Source organism: Manis pentadactyla, chromosome 9, assembly GCF_030020395.1.
Source record: "Manis pentadactyla isolate mManPen7 chromosome 9, mManPen7.hap1, whole genome shotgun sequence".
NCBI lineage: Eukaryota > Metazoa > Chordata > Mammalia > Pholidota > Manidae > Manis > Manis pentadactyla.
The window spans coordinates 22799039-22812826 of record NC_080027.1 but is presented as its reverse complement, the minus strand read 5'-3'; the positions used below and the strand labels follow the sequence as shown (position 1 = coordinate 22812826).

The following is a 13788-nucleotide window of genomic DNA, read 5'->3' as shown; positions in this document are numbered from 1 at the left end:
GCCTCACCATTCAGTAATTAGAAGCAGTAATGTTTGTAAGCGCTTATAGCACAGCCCTGACACACAAAAAGAGTTGAATAAATGGGGTTATTTCTTTTAGGCTAGAAGTTCCATAAGGTCATGCTTATCATGTTCATCTTGGGTTTGCTTTTGTTTTGAGCATTTGTTAAGTGTCCAGTACATAGCTGGCACTCTGTACTAAATGAAGAAATTTTATTTTGATAGTTGAAATGATGTCATTTATTAATTTGGTTACTAGTAAAGCCTTGGGCTTATTAATTATTTGCATTTCTAGTATGTCATTTTAAAATTTATATCTTTTGCCTTTGCAACAAGGGAATTTGTCAGTTTTTACCAAGTCTTTCACTATGAACATGTTCTATGTCCAAAAAGTTCACATCTAAGAATTCATTTAAAGGAACAAAACAGCTATATTCACAAATATGTGTGGATGCATGTGTGTGTATTATATATATATATATATATATACTTTTTCTTTAAATTTCTTTTTAAGTAATTAGAAAAAATCCTAATAAATTGTGATTTGGGGGGAAAAAAACAAAAAATAGAAACACTTCTTGTGGGAAAGCACTACTAAATAGGTTTTTAGTTGATGGACAGAGTAAATTTACTTGAACAATCCTAGGAATCCCGGTGGAAGTCCATTCTCAGTCTATCATCTATTATCGATTTTATCTAAGCCAACTAGAAGCCACTTACATTTTCAATATTCACAAGAAATTGATCAATGGGTCATTGTGTATATGAATTTATTCACCACTGTTAAATATGAATCCCTGTAGCCATCTGAAACATCTCTGACCAAGGAAAGGCCTCCTCCTGGGGCTCACCCTGCCAGGGTCAGTCACCAACTTGAGACCCAACTCACAGTCTCAAAAGGACTTTGCCCTTATTTCTGTAGAATCCTTGTTCAAATACGCATCAGTATTTGAGGCTAACATATCAGTATTAGGTCAGGACATACCTCAGTAATGGGAGGCCGTATGGTCACATGGAAAGAATAAGATTTGGATTCAGACAGAGTATAAGATTTAAATCTCAGCTCTGCCATTTGTTAGAAGTGTGACCTTATGCTTATGTCTTTACTGTTACCTATAAAAAAGGGCAATAATGCCTACTTTATAGTGTTGTTAAAAGAATAAATGATAATATCCAAAACACCTGGGCCTGGCATGAAATAGCAACTCAACAAACAGTTCTCTCCCCCATTTTCCTCCTTTCCTCCACAGCATCTGCTTGATGAGAAGAGACTCCTGCAGGATATGAGAAGATGGCGCTGTCAGAAAGCTGGAAGTGAAGACGGGAGGAAACTAGGGGTCGTGGGACAGAGAGGGTGGGCACAGAAGATCAGAACTAGAAGAAAGCCTGGACTGGCTTTGTAAATATAGACAGGGTCTCAGGAGAGCAGTGAAGGAGAGCATGCAGTTTACCGGATGAAGGGAAGGTGGGTGTGATGTGCAAGCCCACAAAACATTATTACCCTCTCTCGATTGGGCTGTGCCACAAATGGACAAAGGAGCAGTAAGCTAGGTAAGTGGGTTGATAACATTTCAGGTAGGAAACAGAAAAATCTATCAAGGATAGGATAGCTTCCTAATCTCACATAGACACATCAGCTCTGGCAACCAAAATCAGTTTCTCTGACAAAGGAAATGTCCCGTCAAGCCTGCGAATAAAATCAAGGTTTAAATTAAACCAACTATAAGTGACAATAGTTATGAATTATAATCAAACTGAAATTAGAGAGTTATTTTGTTAAAACCTTGTACTAGGTCACAAGCAGTATAGATAATTATAAAATCTGCTTAAAAAATTGTAGAGCCAAGAATTACCAAGACACTCTTGAAAAAAGAAAAAGAAGGAAAATTTGTTCTAGTGGATAAAAAGGCTCATTATAAAAGTACAGCAATTAATTCCAAATAGAGCAATGGAACAGAATAAAAAGTTCAGAAACAGATCTGTATATACATGGTCTCTCAATTAACGACTAAAGACTGCAGAACTGGGGGAAAGGAAAGTCATTTCAACAAATGGGTGCATCTCCATATGGAAAGAATGAAACATGATTCCTATCTCACATCACACATAAAACCCAATTTCCTGCAGGACTACAGAGTTAAATGTGAAAGGCAAGTAGGATAAGCTTCTGGAAAATAACACAGAAGAATCTCTGTATAATCTTAGGATAGGGAATGGTTTTCTCAAACAGGACTCAAAAACATGAATCATTGATAAGTTGGATTTCATTACTACTAAGAACTTCTGTTCAATAAGACACCATATTCAGAACGAAAAGGCAAGCCACAGACTGGAGATTCCGCAATACCTATATTAACAAAGAGAAAGGCAGACAAACCATTAAAAAATGGGCAGGATTTGAACACACTTAACAGAGGATATCAAAACTGTCAAAAAAAACCTTTGAAATGTACCTCAGCATCATTTATCATCAGATAAATGAAAAGGAAAACCACAATGAGATACTCTGATATCTCCATCACCATGACTAAAATTAAACAGACTGACAATCCCAGTTGAAAATATATGGAGCACCTAGCACCCTTCTATATTGCATGAAGTGTAGATTGCTATAGCCGTGAAAAAGTACCCACTACAGATACATGCTGCAACGTGGATGCATCTCAGACATAATGGTGTGTGAAAGAAGTCACACACAGAAATATACACACATACACATTGTCAGATTCCATTTAAATGAGGTTTCTCTTTGGTTAAATTTACAAAGCCTGCCTGGAGAAGCAGAACTTTCAGAGTGATGTTTAGTAACAACTTTTTGACTTCCATTAACATTACCAACATTACCAACATCAAAAAAATTGCATGTTCCCTGTCAGCACTTTGCCAGTTCTTCATATATAAACATGATAGTGGAGGCCAACGTACCTAGATGATAGAAAAAAATTAGTTGTAAGAACTGAAAAGAAGAAGTAAAAATCTCTCTACTGGTGGATCTCATAAAAATTATACTTGGAAGATCCTAGAGCATCAAAGATAAAACAAATCTAATGATAGACTTCAGCATAGTTAACAGGATATGAAATTAATGTGCAAAAATAAATGGCTTTCATATATAAAAACAATAACCAGTAAAAAGATAAATGGAAGAGAAAAATCAATGCCAACAGCAACACAAAAGACAAAATGATTAAGATAAAATTTGGAAGTGTTCCAAACCTTTGTGAAGAACACTTAAAACATTTCTGAACACACAAAATAGACTTAAACAAATGTAAAGACATCTTTGTTCTTGGATAGGACATCCTTACAAGAAGTCAGTTCCTCCTGATTTATAAATTTAATGCAATTCCTATAAAAATACCAAAAAGCCTTTTTGTTGCTATACTAGGAAATGGATAAAGTTTATTTGGAAAAACAAATATAAATGAACAGCTAGGAAAACACTGAACATGAAAAGCTATGAGGGGTGATTAGCCCTGTCAGATAATAAAATATGACACAGCCTCTATATTTAACCCTTACTCTACTGGTGCAGGAGAGACAGAGACCAATGGAACAGAATAAAGTCCAGAAATAGACCTCGCTGTGTATGAATCAATAGGGCAAAAAAAAACCCTTTAATAAATGATGTATAGACAACTGGACAGCCATTCATAAAGGATAAAGTTAAGTCCATGTCTCACAACCTTACATATGAGTAAACTCTAATGATCAGAGATCTAAATATAAAGTAATAAGAACTATAAAAGGACAAAAAGAAACAGTAGATAAATTCCTCTATAACCTGGGTATGAAGGCTTTCACACTATTTAAGTCCAGATGCTCCCACAAGCAAGAAAAGGGATAAATTTGACATTAGAAATAAACTAGGGTGCTGCAAAAAACACCATAAGAAAATCAAAATACAAGTAACAGATTTTTAAAAATTTTGCAATATATTATAGACAAAGGGCTAGTATCCTTAATACTAAAAAAATTTTTTAAGGGGGAAAAAGAACTGAAAATTCTAGAAAAATGGACAAAATGCATAAATAAGCAGTTCACTAAAAATGGATGCAAAAAGGGCCCTTGAACAGATGTTCATGCATAACAGATATGCAAATAATGTTTTTTAAAAAAAACACACTGAGATACTCATCTGTTAGACTGGCCAAAAATCAAAAGCTTGACGAGTTCTGATGGTGACACTATGGAAAAATAGGCAGTCTCACACAGTTGGTGAAAATACAGAATGGTGCGACCTCTGTGGAAGGGAATTTGACAATAGTTAACAAAACTATATATTCATTTACTTATTTTACCTAGAAAGCCCAACTTCTAGAAATTTACTCTGAAGATTCTCTTCCCAAAATAAAGAAAATACTAATACACAAGGTATCATATTATTTATATAATTGTAAACATTGGAACTACTCAAATACCCATAAGCAGGAGAATGATTGAATAAACTGTGGCATTTAAACTCAATGGAGTGTTATGTGACTTTGAAAAAGAGGAAGATCTTTATAAAATTAAATGAAGCAACTTCCTGGACATGTTGTTCAGGGTTTATTTTAGCAAAAAGACGTGCAGTTAAGAATAAACAAGAATGGAACTGGTTTACCTACAATGAGTCAATCAGAAAGGAATGGAAGAGATAGGGAAGGGATAAGATTTGAGTATATATTTTGAATGGTTTAGACTTTTGGAAACATGTTAATGTTTTACATACTCAAAAAAAAAATTAAACCCTGGACTAGAGGGGGTTAAAAATGCTGTGCAAGTAAGTCATTAGAACAAGTAACAAAATTGGAATATGGACTGTGGATTAAAGTATTACATCAATGTCAAATTTTTTGAAATTGGTAACGGGACTGCTGTCATATAAAATATCCTTTTCCCTAGGGAATGTACATGAAGAAGTAAGGGGTCAGGAGAATGACCCATTGCAAACTACTCTCAAAAGGTTGAAAAAAATCAGACATAAGTATGCATATTCACGTTTGCATATGGATATGTATGTATTCAACGTACACCCATATATAGAGAATAATTTTTTAAAGGACAAAATGTAAAAAATTACTGTATCTGAGTAAAAGGTAAAAAATTCTATTATCTTTGAAAATTTTCCATTAATATTATTTTAAAATCAAAAGTTTAAATAACATTATGTGGTTTTAAAGCTCTACTAAAAACACAGAAATCAAGCTGGGTATGATAAACCACTGGGGGCTTTCCGGTATGTCTGTAATGGATGGATAAATTGACTGATTTCAGCTTTTATAGTAAGACACTTTAATGACTGTAAAATGGATGCCTTTATTTCAGGAGCCCTATTTTCAGACTATTAAGGGACCAACAGAAATGCAGTTGCATCCCTCATTCTATTAAGCAATGGTTTTTTTCCTCTAGAAATTTGTGCAAAGTCCAGATACACTCTGCAATTAGTTCAAATGCACTAATAGGAGGACTGGAGCTACATTTCTAAGCTTACACTGGAGACCACTGACTTTTAAGTATAACAAACATGAAAACACCTTGAAACTAAACAGGCAGTGTGATCAAGGATACTTAACACACTAGGGTGGGTATCTGCTTATGGATCAAGACTGAATAGTGGCTCTGAGGCAGAAGAGAGTGTGGCCTGGGCTGACCAGCCTAATATCCATTGTGCTTCTTTCAGCTTATCAACTGTTATGTGCAGTCACTGGCCAAGCACCCTTTGAAAATCGCTTTACTACTTTGGATGTCAAGGCAAAATATTAAATACTTTTTTATTTGACCCAAATTGAGTGATAACATTTAAATTACACATTGGAAAGCAGTGCAGTTATCCCTCAAAACAGATAATGAAGGCTTAATGAAAAGAGGCTGACAAAACAGTTGTGGAAAAAGCAGGATGTCAACTAAGTACCAAGGTGAACATAGACTTTGATATGGGGACTAAAATACATGACTATACAAAGGGGGTTCTAATTCAACAATTTTTGTTGGTGGTGATGCCAAACATAATTGATAAAACATACCTAATTGTTGCTAGGTTATGTCTGGGGAGAGGATTACAGGGAAATAAACACATTTTGATACATGGTTCAATGTTTCAATTTTGAAGAATAAATGTGTACTTCCTTTACAATTTAAAAACAGCTAAAAGTCAGATCAGTCATGGTAGATGTGCGTGGCAATAGCAAGCTTTGTCAACTAGCTTTGCAGAGATCAAACTAAAATTCTAGTATTTTCAGACCTAATAAACGTTAAATTCAAAAATATTACAAGGAAATGAGTTAAGTGGTAAAAAATGTGGATGTCTTTCATTCAAGAATATGGAAGCTCTTTGGACTAAAAAACCAAATCTTTATTCTATGGGACTTTTATAAAAATCTTAAGGGTAGTTAGTTTTAAAGCGCCACAAAATGAATTAAATATATGATACAAAAAAGATATCAGATTACAGTGGAGGAAAGTTATTTTTAAATATTGTACATTTAGTAAATTTCAACAGAAAAGTTTTATGATGGGAGAGTTTTTAATTCAATTTTTCTAATAAAGGGTTTTTCTCTTTGTTTATTAAAACAAAATATTTTCTTCTTGAAACTTACATGTAAAATTGATCAAACTGGCAATTTCCTTAGTAACAGGCTAAGCCAGGTGAAATATGTAAAGCAATCTACATACACAACTAGAAGGCTAATTTTAGTCTTACTGCATAGGTTTAGTATTGTTGCATAGGTTCCAAAGTTATTGCAAAGCTACACTTTCTTAATTTTAGATTTGCAGTTACACCATCCTGTCAATTGGTGGAAGCACCCACCACCTTGCGGGAAAGGTGACTAAATAACAGAAGTCAAGACTGGTTACCCAGAGAGGAGAGAACACTTAGTGGCTTCCAGGGCCTAGAGATATTCTATTTCCTGACCTGCACAGAGATGCCCTGATTTATAGTTATTTGTTAAACCACATGACTTTTCTGTTACTGTATTTCACAATTTTAAAAGTCGAGGTTAAAAAAGGGTTTTATATGTACCTGAATTGTAAGCCATGTGCCTAAATGCTTGAATTTTCTAAGCACCATTATATTTCCTCAACTTTCTTAGAACTACAATGCATTTTTGACCTTGTAATGCATACTGTGTTTTTATGATAGGAAACAAAACACCAGAAAGAGATATATTCTTTGGCAAATGATGGGAAGATTTTTTTCCCTCAGAATGTGTCCATCGCTCTCACCCTCTAAGAGCAACTGTAGGTGCTCTGTGATTATCTGGAATCACCTCTACACACCTGTACTAACAGAAAACTGTCCAAAAAACCATAGATCTTACTGTATCAACACAGAATATCAAGGCTATATGGCATACTTAACTGGGCAACAATAATCAAACGGAAAGATTTTTCTTTCATGTTTTCTTTACCATATTTCCAAGAAGTGACACACACCATTTACAAAATGACTTGCATTAGTTGAACAGAATTCCACTTCTCCATCTGCTGTGAAATCACTTTTCCTAGGAACTCCGTGGAAACACTTAGGCACTAACTGCATCACATTTAGTACCCCTTTCACCCTATGGAATGCCTCCCATTTTTAGAAAGGGAGAAAGCCTTATTCCTTTTTCTCTGGACCTTGTCAGGATGCTTTAGGTCCCTCACCCAAGCACATCTCAGTGCAGGTGCAAAGAGCCAGCAGCTCATGCTGCCCTGTGCAGGATACCACTGCCTGGCCCAGAGACAGCCACCCAAACTAGCTCCCATTCCATCACGGAAAGCGACTTGCACCCCTGATTTCCTCTCAGCCTCAGTCAAATACTGTGATTATGAAATATGTGGGCACATGGGCCCAAGAGTACTTCACAGGACCATGCCTTCTGCAGAGCTGATGCTACCTGCTGAAACAATTCTGGTGCACAAGTTAGGTATAGACAATATTTTTAAAGGAACTCATTAGAATGTTACATTGCAATTTTGACTCAGGTCATGACAAAAGGCTATAATACAGAGGTAGCCACTATACAAATGGTCTTTTATAACTTGACATATCCTAGGTAGGACTGTGCCGATAATCATAAATATCATTCTATCAAGTGTTTGTTTCTATGTCTGAAGAAATATCAGGCTGTTGTACCACTGAGATCTAAAACTTTCTTAAGGAGTCTTTAAATATAGCTACTTCAGAGAAGAAAGGAAATAATACTCTGGAGGTCTTCTAACAGACTCTTAAACAGAGAATGGGACTACTGAACTTAAATCTGAAGAGGTCAAATTCTATGTCCCTTTTAGCACAAGAAAGAAAATATAAACTTAACAAGAGCTCCTTCACTAAGATTTCTGGAACTGCCCGTGCCTAATAATAAGATAAAATATTATTAAGGAGAAATCTTGGCATCGATATGCTACAGATGTTCTATTTTGGTATTTTAATCTAATAGAACCATAAGGTTTAACCACTCTATCTAAAAAAAAAAATCTTCAGTATTTTTAAATATATAGTTAAAATATTTGTTTAACCTTTTTCCTAGTAGACATAGATGAGAGAGACATAGAAAGAGAGAAACAACCATGAAAAATGGAGAATAATGAAGAAAAAGTACTACCACTCAATGCAAGGATCATCTTTTAAAGTCTGCTACAACTGGAATAAAAAATGCAGTAATTCTGATACAATGTTCTATTTTTTTAAATACAAACTTACATCTGACTATTAAAAGTATAAGGTACATGTAATCATTCTGTCTCAGTGCGTGATACTATTACAAACATCAGAAAAAAATGCATACTTACTAACAAACAGCAAATTTAGGCACAGTTTCACATAGATTGTTTTACCTTCAGGAAATGCATAATCTGTAGCAATTATTAAATTATGAAGAGATTACATTTTAGAAGTTTTCTTCTTCACCTGTGGCTGAATGTAACCACATTAAAATACTGAGAGTCTTTGTGAAGCAGAAACATACAATAAATTTCTTTTAATCCTTACTCAAGAATGATATTTAAGCAAAGCCCTCACTAAGACATATGCTAATATATATCAGGAAAATACAATTCCAAACTTTACAAAGCATTCCCAGGTAATGTTAACCACCAAATTTAAAGAATAACGAGAGCCAATGCTATTCTGCACGTCCTTGAACTGGGAAGTTTCTCAAGTAAAGGAGTCATGTTCAGGAAATGATACTCAAAAATATAAATGCTTATCCATTAGTTTCTCTGTTAAGTAAGTCTCTTTCAAATTCTTCAGCTGACAGCAATACTCAAAAAGTCTTCAACTGTAAACTATTAGCCTGCGATGTTTTGATTTTTTCAGAATCTCAAAAACTCCTAGTGCCATGAGAGATATTATCTTCTGTTTCTTCTTAAAGAACTAATGTTCATAAAAGGGTCATCATCATCATCCTGAAATGACATACAAATGTTATGTTAATGATTGTTCCATGCATCACTGGGACAAGACAGAAGTTCTTATAGGCAAAACAATACCAGTAAGAGCCATTGTTGCCATTCACATGAGGTAGGCTTTCATTTCCCTATTTCCTTTATAAATATGAAGTCTCTCAATTTATCTTTTTTCTTCCTCCCTTCCTCAGTAGCTATTTCACTGCTGAAATAAGTTAAGTCCAATTAAATTCTTAGCAAACATTAAAAGAATTTATCCTGATATATATGTGTATGATTATATATCTATAATATGTACCATATTTATCTCAATTATTAACTTAATAAAAGCAAATAAGGTATGGATAAGTCAGAAAAATTAATACTTTTCCTGTCATTTCTATTTGGTTTTTGAATAGTTTTTCATTTATACTTTATTTCTGGTATATCTAATGTTCTGGAAACTCGCCCCAGAAAATAATGAAGCCTAATGACCTACCTCAGAAATAGCTATAATTTTTATTTCCTGTTACCCATTCAATGCTAGAAACAGACAGTTACTCTCAGACTGATGCAAGAAACCACCTAGCAAAGCAATCTTTCAAATACTTTTTTGGAAAAGAAGTAGATGGGGTATTTCAGTTTCAAAGAGTTCCCCTCTGCTGGGCTCTAGATTATATGCATAGTAAGCATCAGATATTAACTAAGAATTGAAAGAAAATGAAAACTAGCAAAACTCAGATAAGCCCAAGTTACATAATTTGATGAAGGTAACACAAAATTGATTCTTATGTATTCTACAACTAAATATTCAGAAGACAACTGCTTGTAAAGTTTTTATTTATGCTTTTAAGACATTAATAAAAAGGGATAATTATTTGGTGTTAGGCTTTGTTGGTGGTATTAACACATTCAAATGTTAGCTGCATAAGCCATCTCTGGTGAGAAATGGATGCCTGGAGAAATACAAATTCATTTTCATTTATTGATTCATTTTCTGCTACTACCAAAGGCAGAACTTGTTAATAAATCAGAGATAAATCCAAATTGAAGGATAATAATTTGCTATTAGTTCTTCTCTGTAGTTAACAGGAACTACATAAAAGTGTTTAACTGTAATAAAACATAACCACATGCATATTTAGATGCTTTGGAAAGAGTCAACAACTGCTTGCTAGCCTCCCAGAGATAAGACGTTAATATTTAATAGACAGATTGTGCTCATGCTGCCAATTTCCCTGCAGCCTAAATTCTGGTGAGTCCTCTGCTCAAGCTGTGTCAAAACCACAGCTGGGAACATGAGAGCAGCAGCAGACGTTCCAAATGGAAGGAATGAGTCACCTGCCACAAAGGCATGAACATTGAGCACATTGGGCTAAGTGAACTACACCCATCACAGACGGACAAATGCTGTATGATTCCACTGACAGCAAGTATCTGAAGTAGCCAAACTCAAAGAAACAGGAAGAAAGCAGAAACGATGGTTACCAGGCGCCGAGGAGGAGCCGACCAATGGGTGTAGAATTTCAGCTATGGAAGCTGAAACGGTTCTGGAGGTCTGTTGCACAACAGTGTGGGTGTACCTAACACTAGTGAACTGCACACTTAAAAATGGTAACTTTTAGATATTTTCACCACAATTAAAAATTTGTTTAAATAAAGGTAGATAAATGAAAGGGCTGAGGTTTAGAGAAACACACTAAAGCAATCCAACAAACCTAGGAATGGTCACTCAAACGGCAGTTACTGAGGAAAAGGAAAGCTTGGCTTTAATTCAACTTAGCTGAAGTAACAAATTAATAAAGGCAAGAGGCAAATCCTGATTTACATTTTTCTATACCTTCTCATTCAAGTTAGAAGAGATTTCATTGTTTTCTGGTCCAGATAACAGTCTTAAATTGGAGTTTCTTTCATATCCTGCCCTGTGGCATTTCAGTCAAAATCTGAACACCTCTGTGACATGAATATCACCACCATGTACCATCCTATGTCTAACGTGTGGTGCATCTAGAGTTACTTAACAAATGTTCTATTAAAGTAACGTTAAAGGCTTTTATGATCCTCATCATTTCTCCAAATTTAAATGACAGGCTAAAAAAACTATCTAGATCCCACTGTTAATGGAACAAATTGAGTAACAGCAGAGAGAATGTCACACTTTAAAAATCTGCAGGCCTTTCGTATCTGAAGTTTTTGCATTGATAGACACTCAGCAGATGCTACTTACTGGTGCCTAACATTAATTATAGTTCAATGGAAGGTTATCAATGAAACTATTTTAAAAAATAATTTCCAGCAACTAGCTTAAATTTTATCAACAGCTAAAAACTAAGATTGAACACTATACTTTCTTACCTCATCTGATTCAAAATCCACCCCCTTGGTTCTTTGGCCCTGGGACACGCGTTTGCTCAATGAGGATGACGGGCTTGACCACCTGAGGCAAAAAACACGGAGAAAAACAGAAAATGAACCAGATAATTCATCCAAAGTTCTTTTTTAGCTAAGTTTTTCATTTGAGTTAGCAGCCATGAATAAAAACTAATAAATTCCCTTCAATCTGTATTAGAGGAAGTCAAAACTTAATGATGAGGAAAAGGGCTCTTGGGGGTCTGAATTCCAGTTTTGCCTTCTGGCTTTATGAAAGTTACTTAGCTCCTCTGCTCCTCTGTGCCTCAACTTCCTCATCTGTAACAATGAGGATGACAATAGTTACTTCAAGATTTATTCTGTTCATGTACTTAAACACTTAGATCAGTGCCTGACACATATTAAGCACTACACCAATGCTTACTTAATATTATAGTTCTTCACATATATATATATGAGTATGTACTGACTACTACTGCCCATTTCTGAAAAGAGTGGCAACACTGACTTTTTAAATTCAAACCTCAGTTATGTTTCTGTAACAAGAAAAAGGGACCTTAGGAAAGGCTCATGACTTTCTAGGGTTGCCTCATTATCTGTATTATTCGTGTTTGATCCAAATCAAATAGTAAATATTTGCTGAGTCTTATTCTCTGCCAGGGACCATGATAGGCCCCGGGCAACACCAGTGAACAAGAAAATCATGACCCCATCCTTATGAAACTTCACTTGTGGTAATGAAACTCATATTCCTCTGTCTTCTTACTAAGGATTTTAAGTCATCTTAGATCAGGGCCAGCTAATTATGGCCAGAGGGCCATGCCCAGCCTGCCTGCTTTTTATGGCCTGAGCTAAGAAATGGTTTTCACATTTTGAAATGAGTACATTTAAAAGGTTATGTAAGTACCTACATAATATCCTTGACTTTGCCTCTTGGTTTGCAAAGCCTAAAATACTTACTATCTGATCATCTAAGAAAAAGTTTGCTATCTTAAATGAAAGCAGTGTCAATGAACTCTTAAGCCAACAATTTTTTATCCTCCTTTGCGATGTTATTATAGCAAAAGAAAGATGTCTGAAGGTCTTGTCTAAACAACTAGGTTGATAATCAGGTCTTATGTCAGAAGGAAACAAAAATCTGCAGGTTCTTAGGCACAAAAAGATAGGATTTGTCAAGTAAACTTAAAGAGCAACACAGCTTTAGAGGTAAAGGACCAAGGAGATTTATCAATCCACCCATCTGGGGAGACACCCTCTCTCTGCACTTGACCTAGGCAGGGACCGGTCAGTTGCTGACTGGTTTCCATCTGTGAGAGCACAAAGCCACAGCACTGAGGTGGCAAAGTTAGGTTAATGTGCTGCTGGGGGGCTAGGAAAAGGGGCTGTTTATGGGAGGCAACACCCACTGAGACCTGACTCTGCTTTCGATGCCTTCCCAGACAAATAAACAATAGGGCCCATATATCTACGCCAGGCAGTGGCTTGTCTGAACGTATCAAGAGCTTTAATTCTGCAAGCCTACAAATCTCACCCGTGACGGATAACAGGTACCCTCAAAATGTTAGTCCCCACCACTGCAAGGTTTAATGAATCCTCTCACTCTCTCCTTCTCTACCTGGCCTGATAGAGCTGGGCTGGGTCTTCTCTTGCTTCTTTAAGTTGAGGGTATTTATTATCTGCCAGTTCTAACAAATCTGGAAGGTTCCTCTTCTTCCCAATACAACAAGGATAGAGTTTGAACAACTTTTCCAGGGAAAAGCAGGCTTCCCATTGCCCATCTGGCAGAAGAGTGTTTTACCACTGGAAGTTACTTCCCTCTGTAAATTAACTTCCAGGAATATTAGTGCTTTTATTGCCTTCCATTCTTCCTATTACTCTTGTTCTATTCCCTAGCCCGTTATTTAATTTATTTAAGAAACACAGCACTGTTCCTATATGCCAGGAACTTTACTTAGCACTTTACAAATATCAACTTACTTAAGCTTCATATCAACCCTATGAGGTAATATTATTATATTCATTTATAAATAAGGACAGAGGCACAGAGAATAAAAAGAAAATTTTTAC

At 35.5% G+C, this 13788-nt stretch overlaps 1 protein-coding gene across 7 annotated transcripts in view; it reads right to left on the bottom strand.

Moving 5' to 3' along the window:
* Positions 1–5728: 5728 nt before the first annotated feature.
* Positions 5729–13788, bottom strand: part of MRE11 (MRE11 homolog, double strand break repair nuclease) — a 62190-nt gene continuing 54130 nt past the window's right edge. For all 7 annotated transcript variants that reach the window (XM_057507104.1, XM_036923308.2, XM_036923310.2 and 4 more), the window contains 2 exons: positions 11707–11788; positions 5729–9372 (listed from right to left, as the gene is read on the bottom strand). In XM_057507104.1, the coding sequence (XP_057363087.1) occupies positions 9316–9372; positions 11707–11788 (139 nt within the window). In that variant the 3' untranslated portion in view covers positions 5729–9315. The remainder of the gene's footprint in view (positions 9373–11706; positions 11789–13788) is intronic.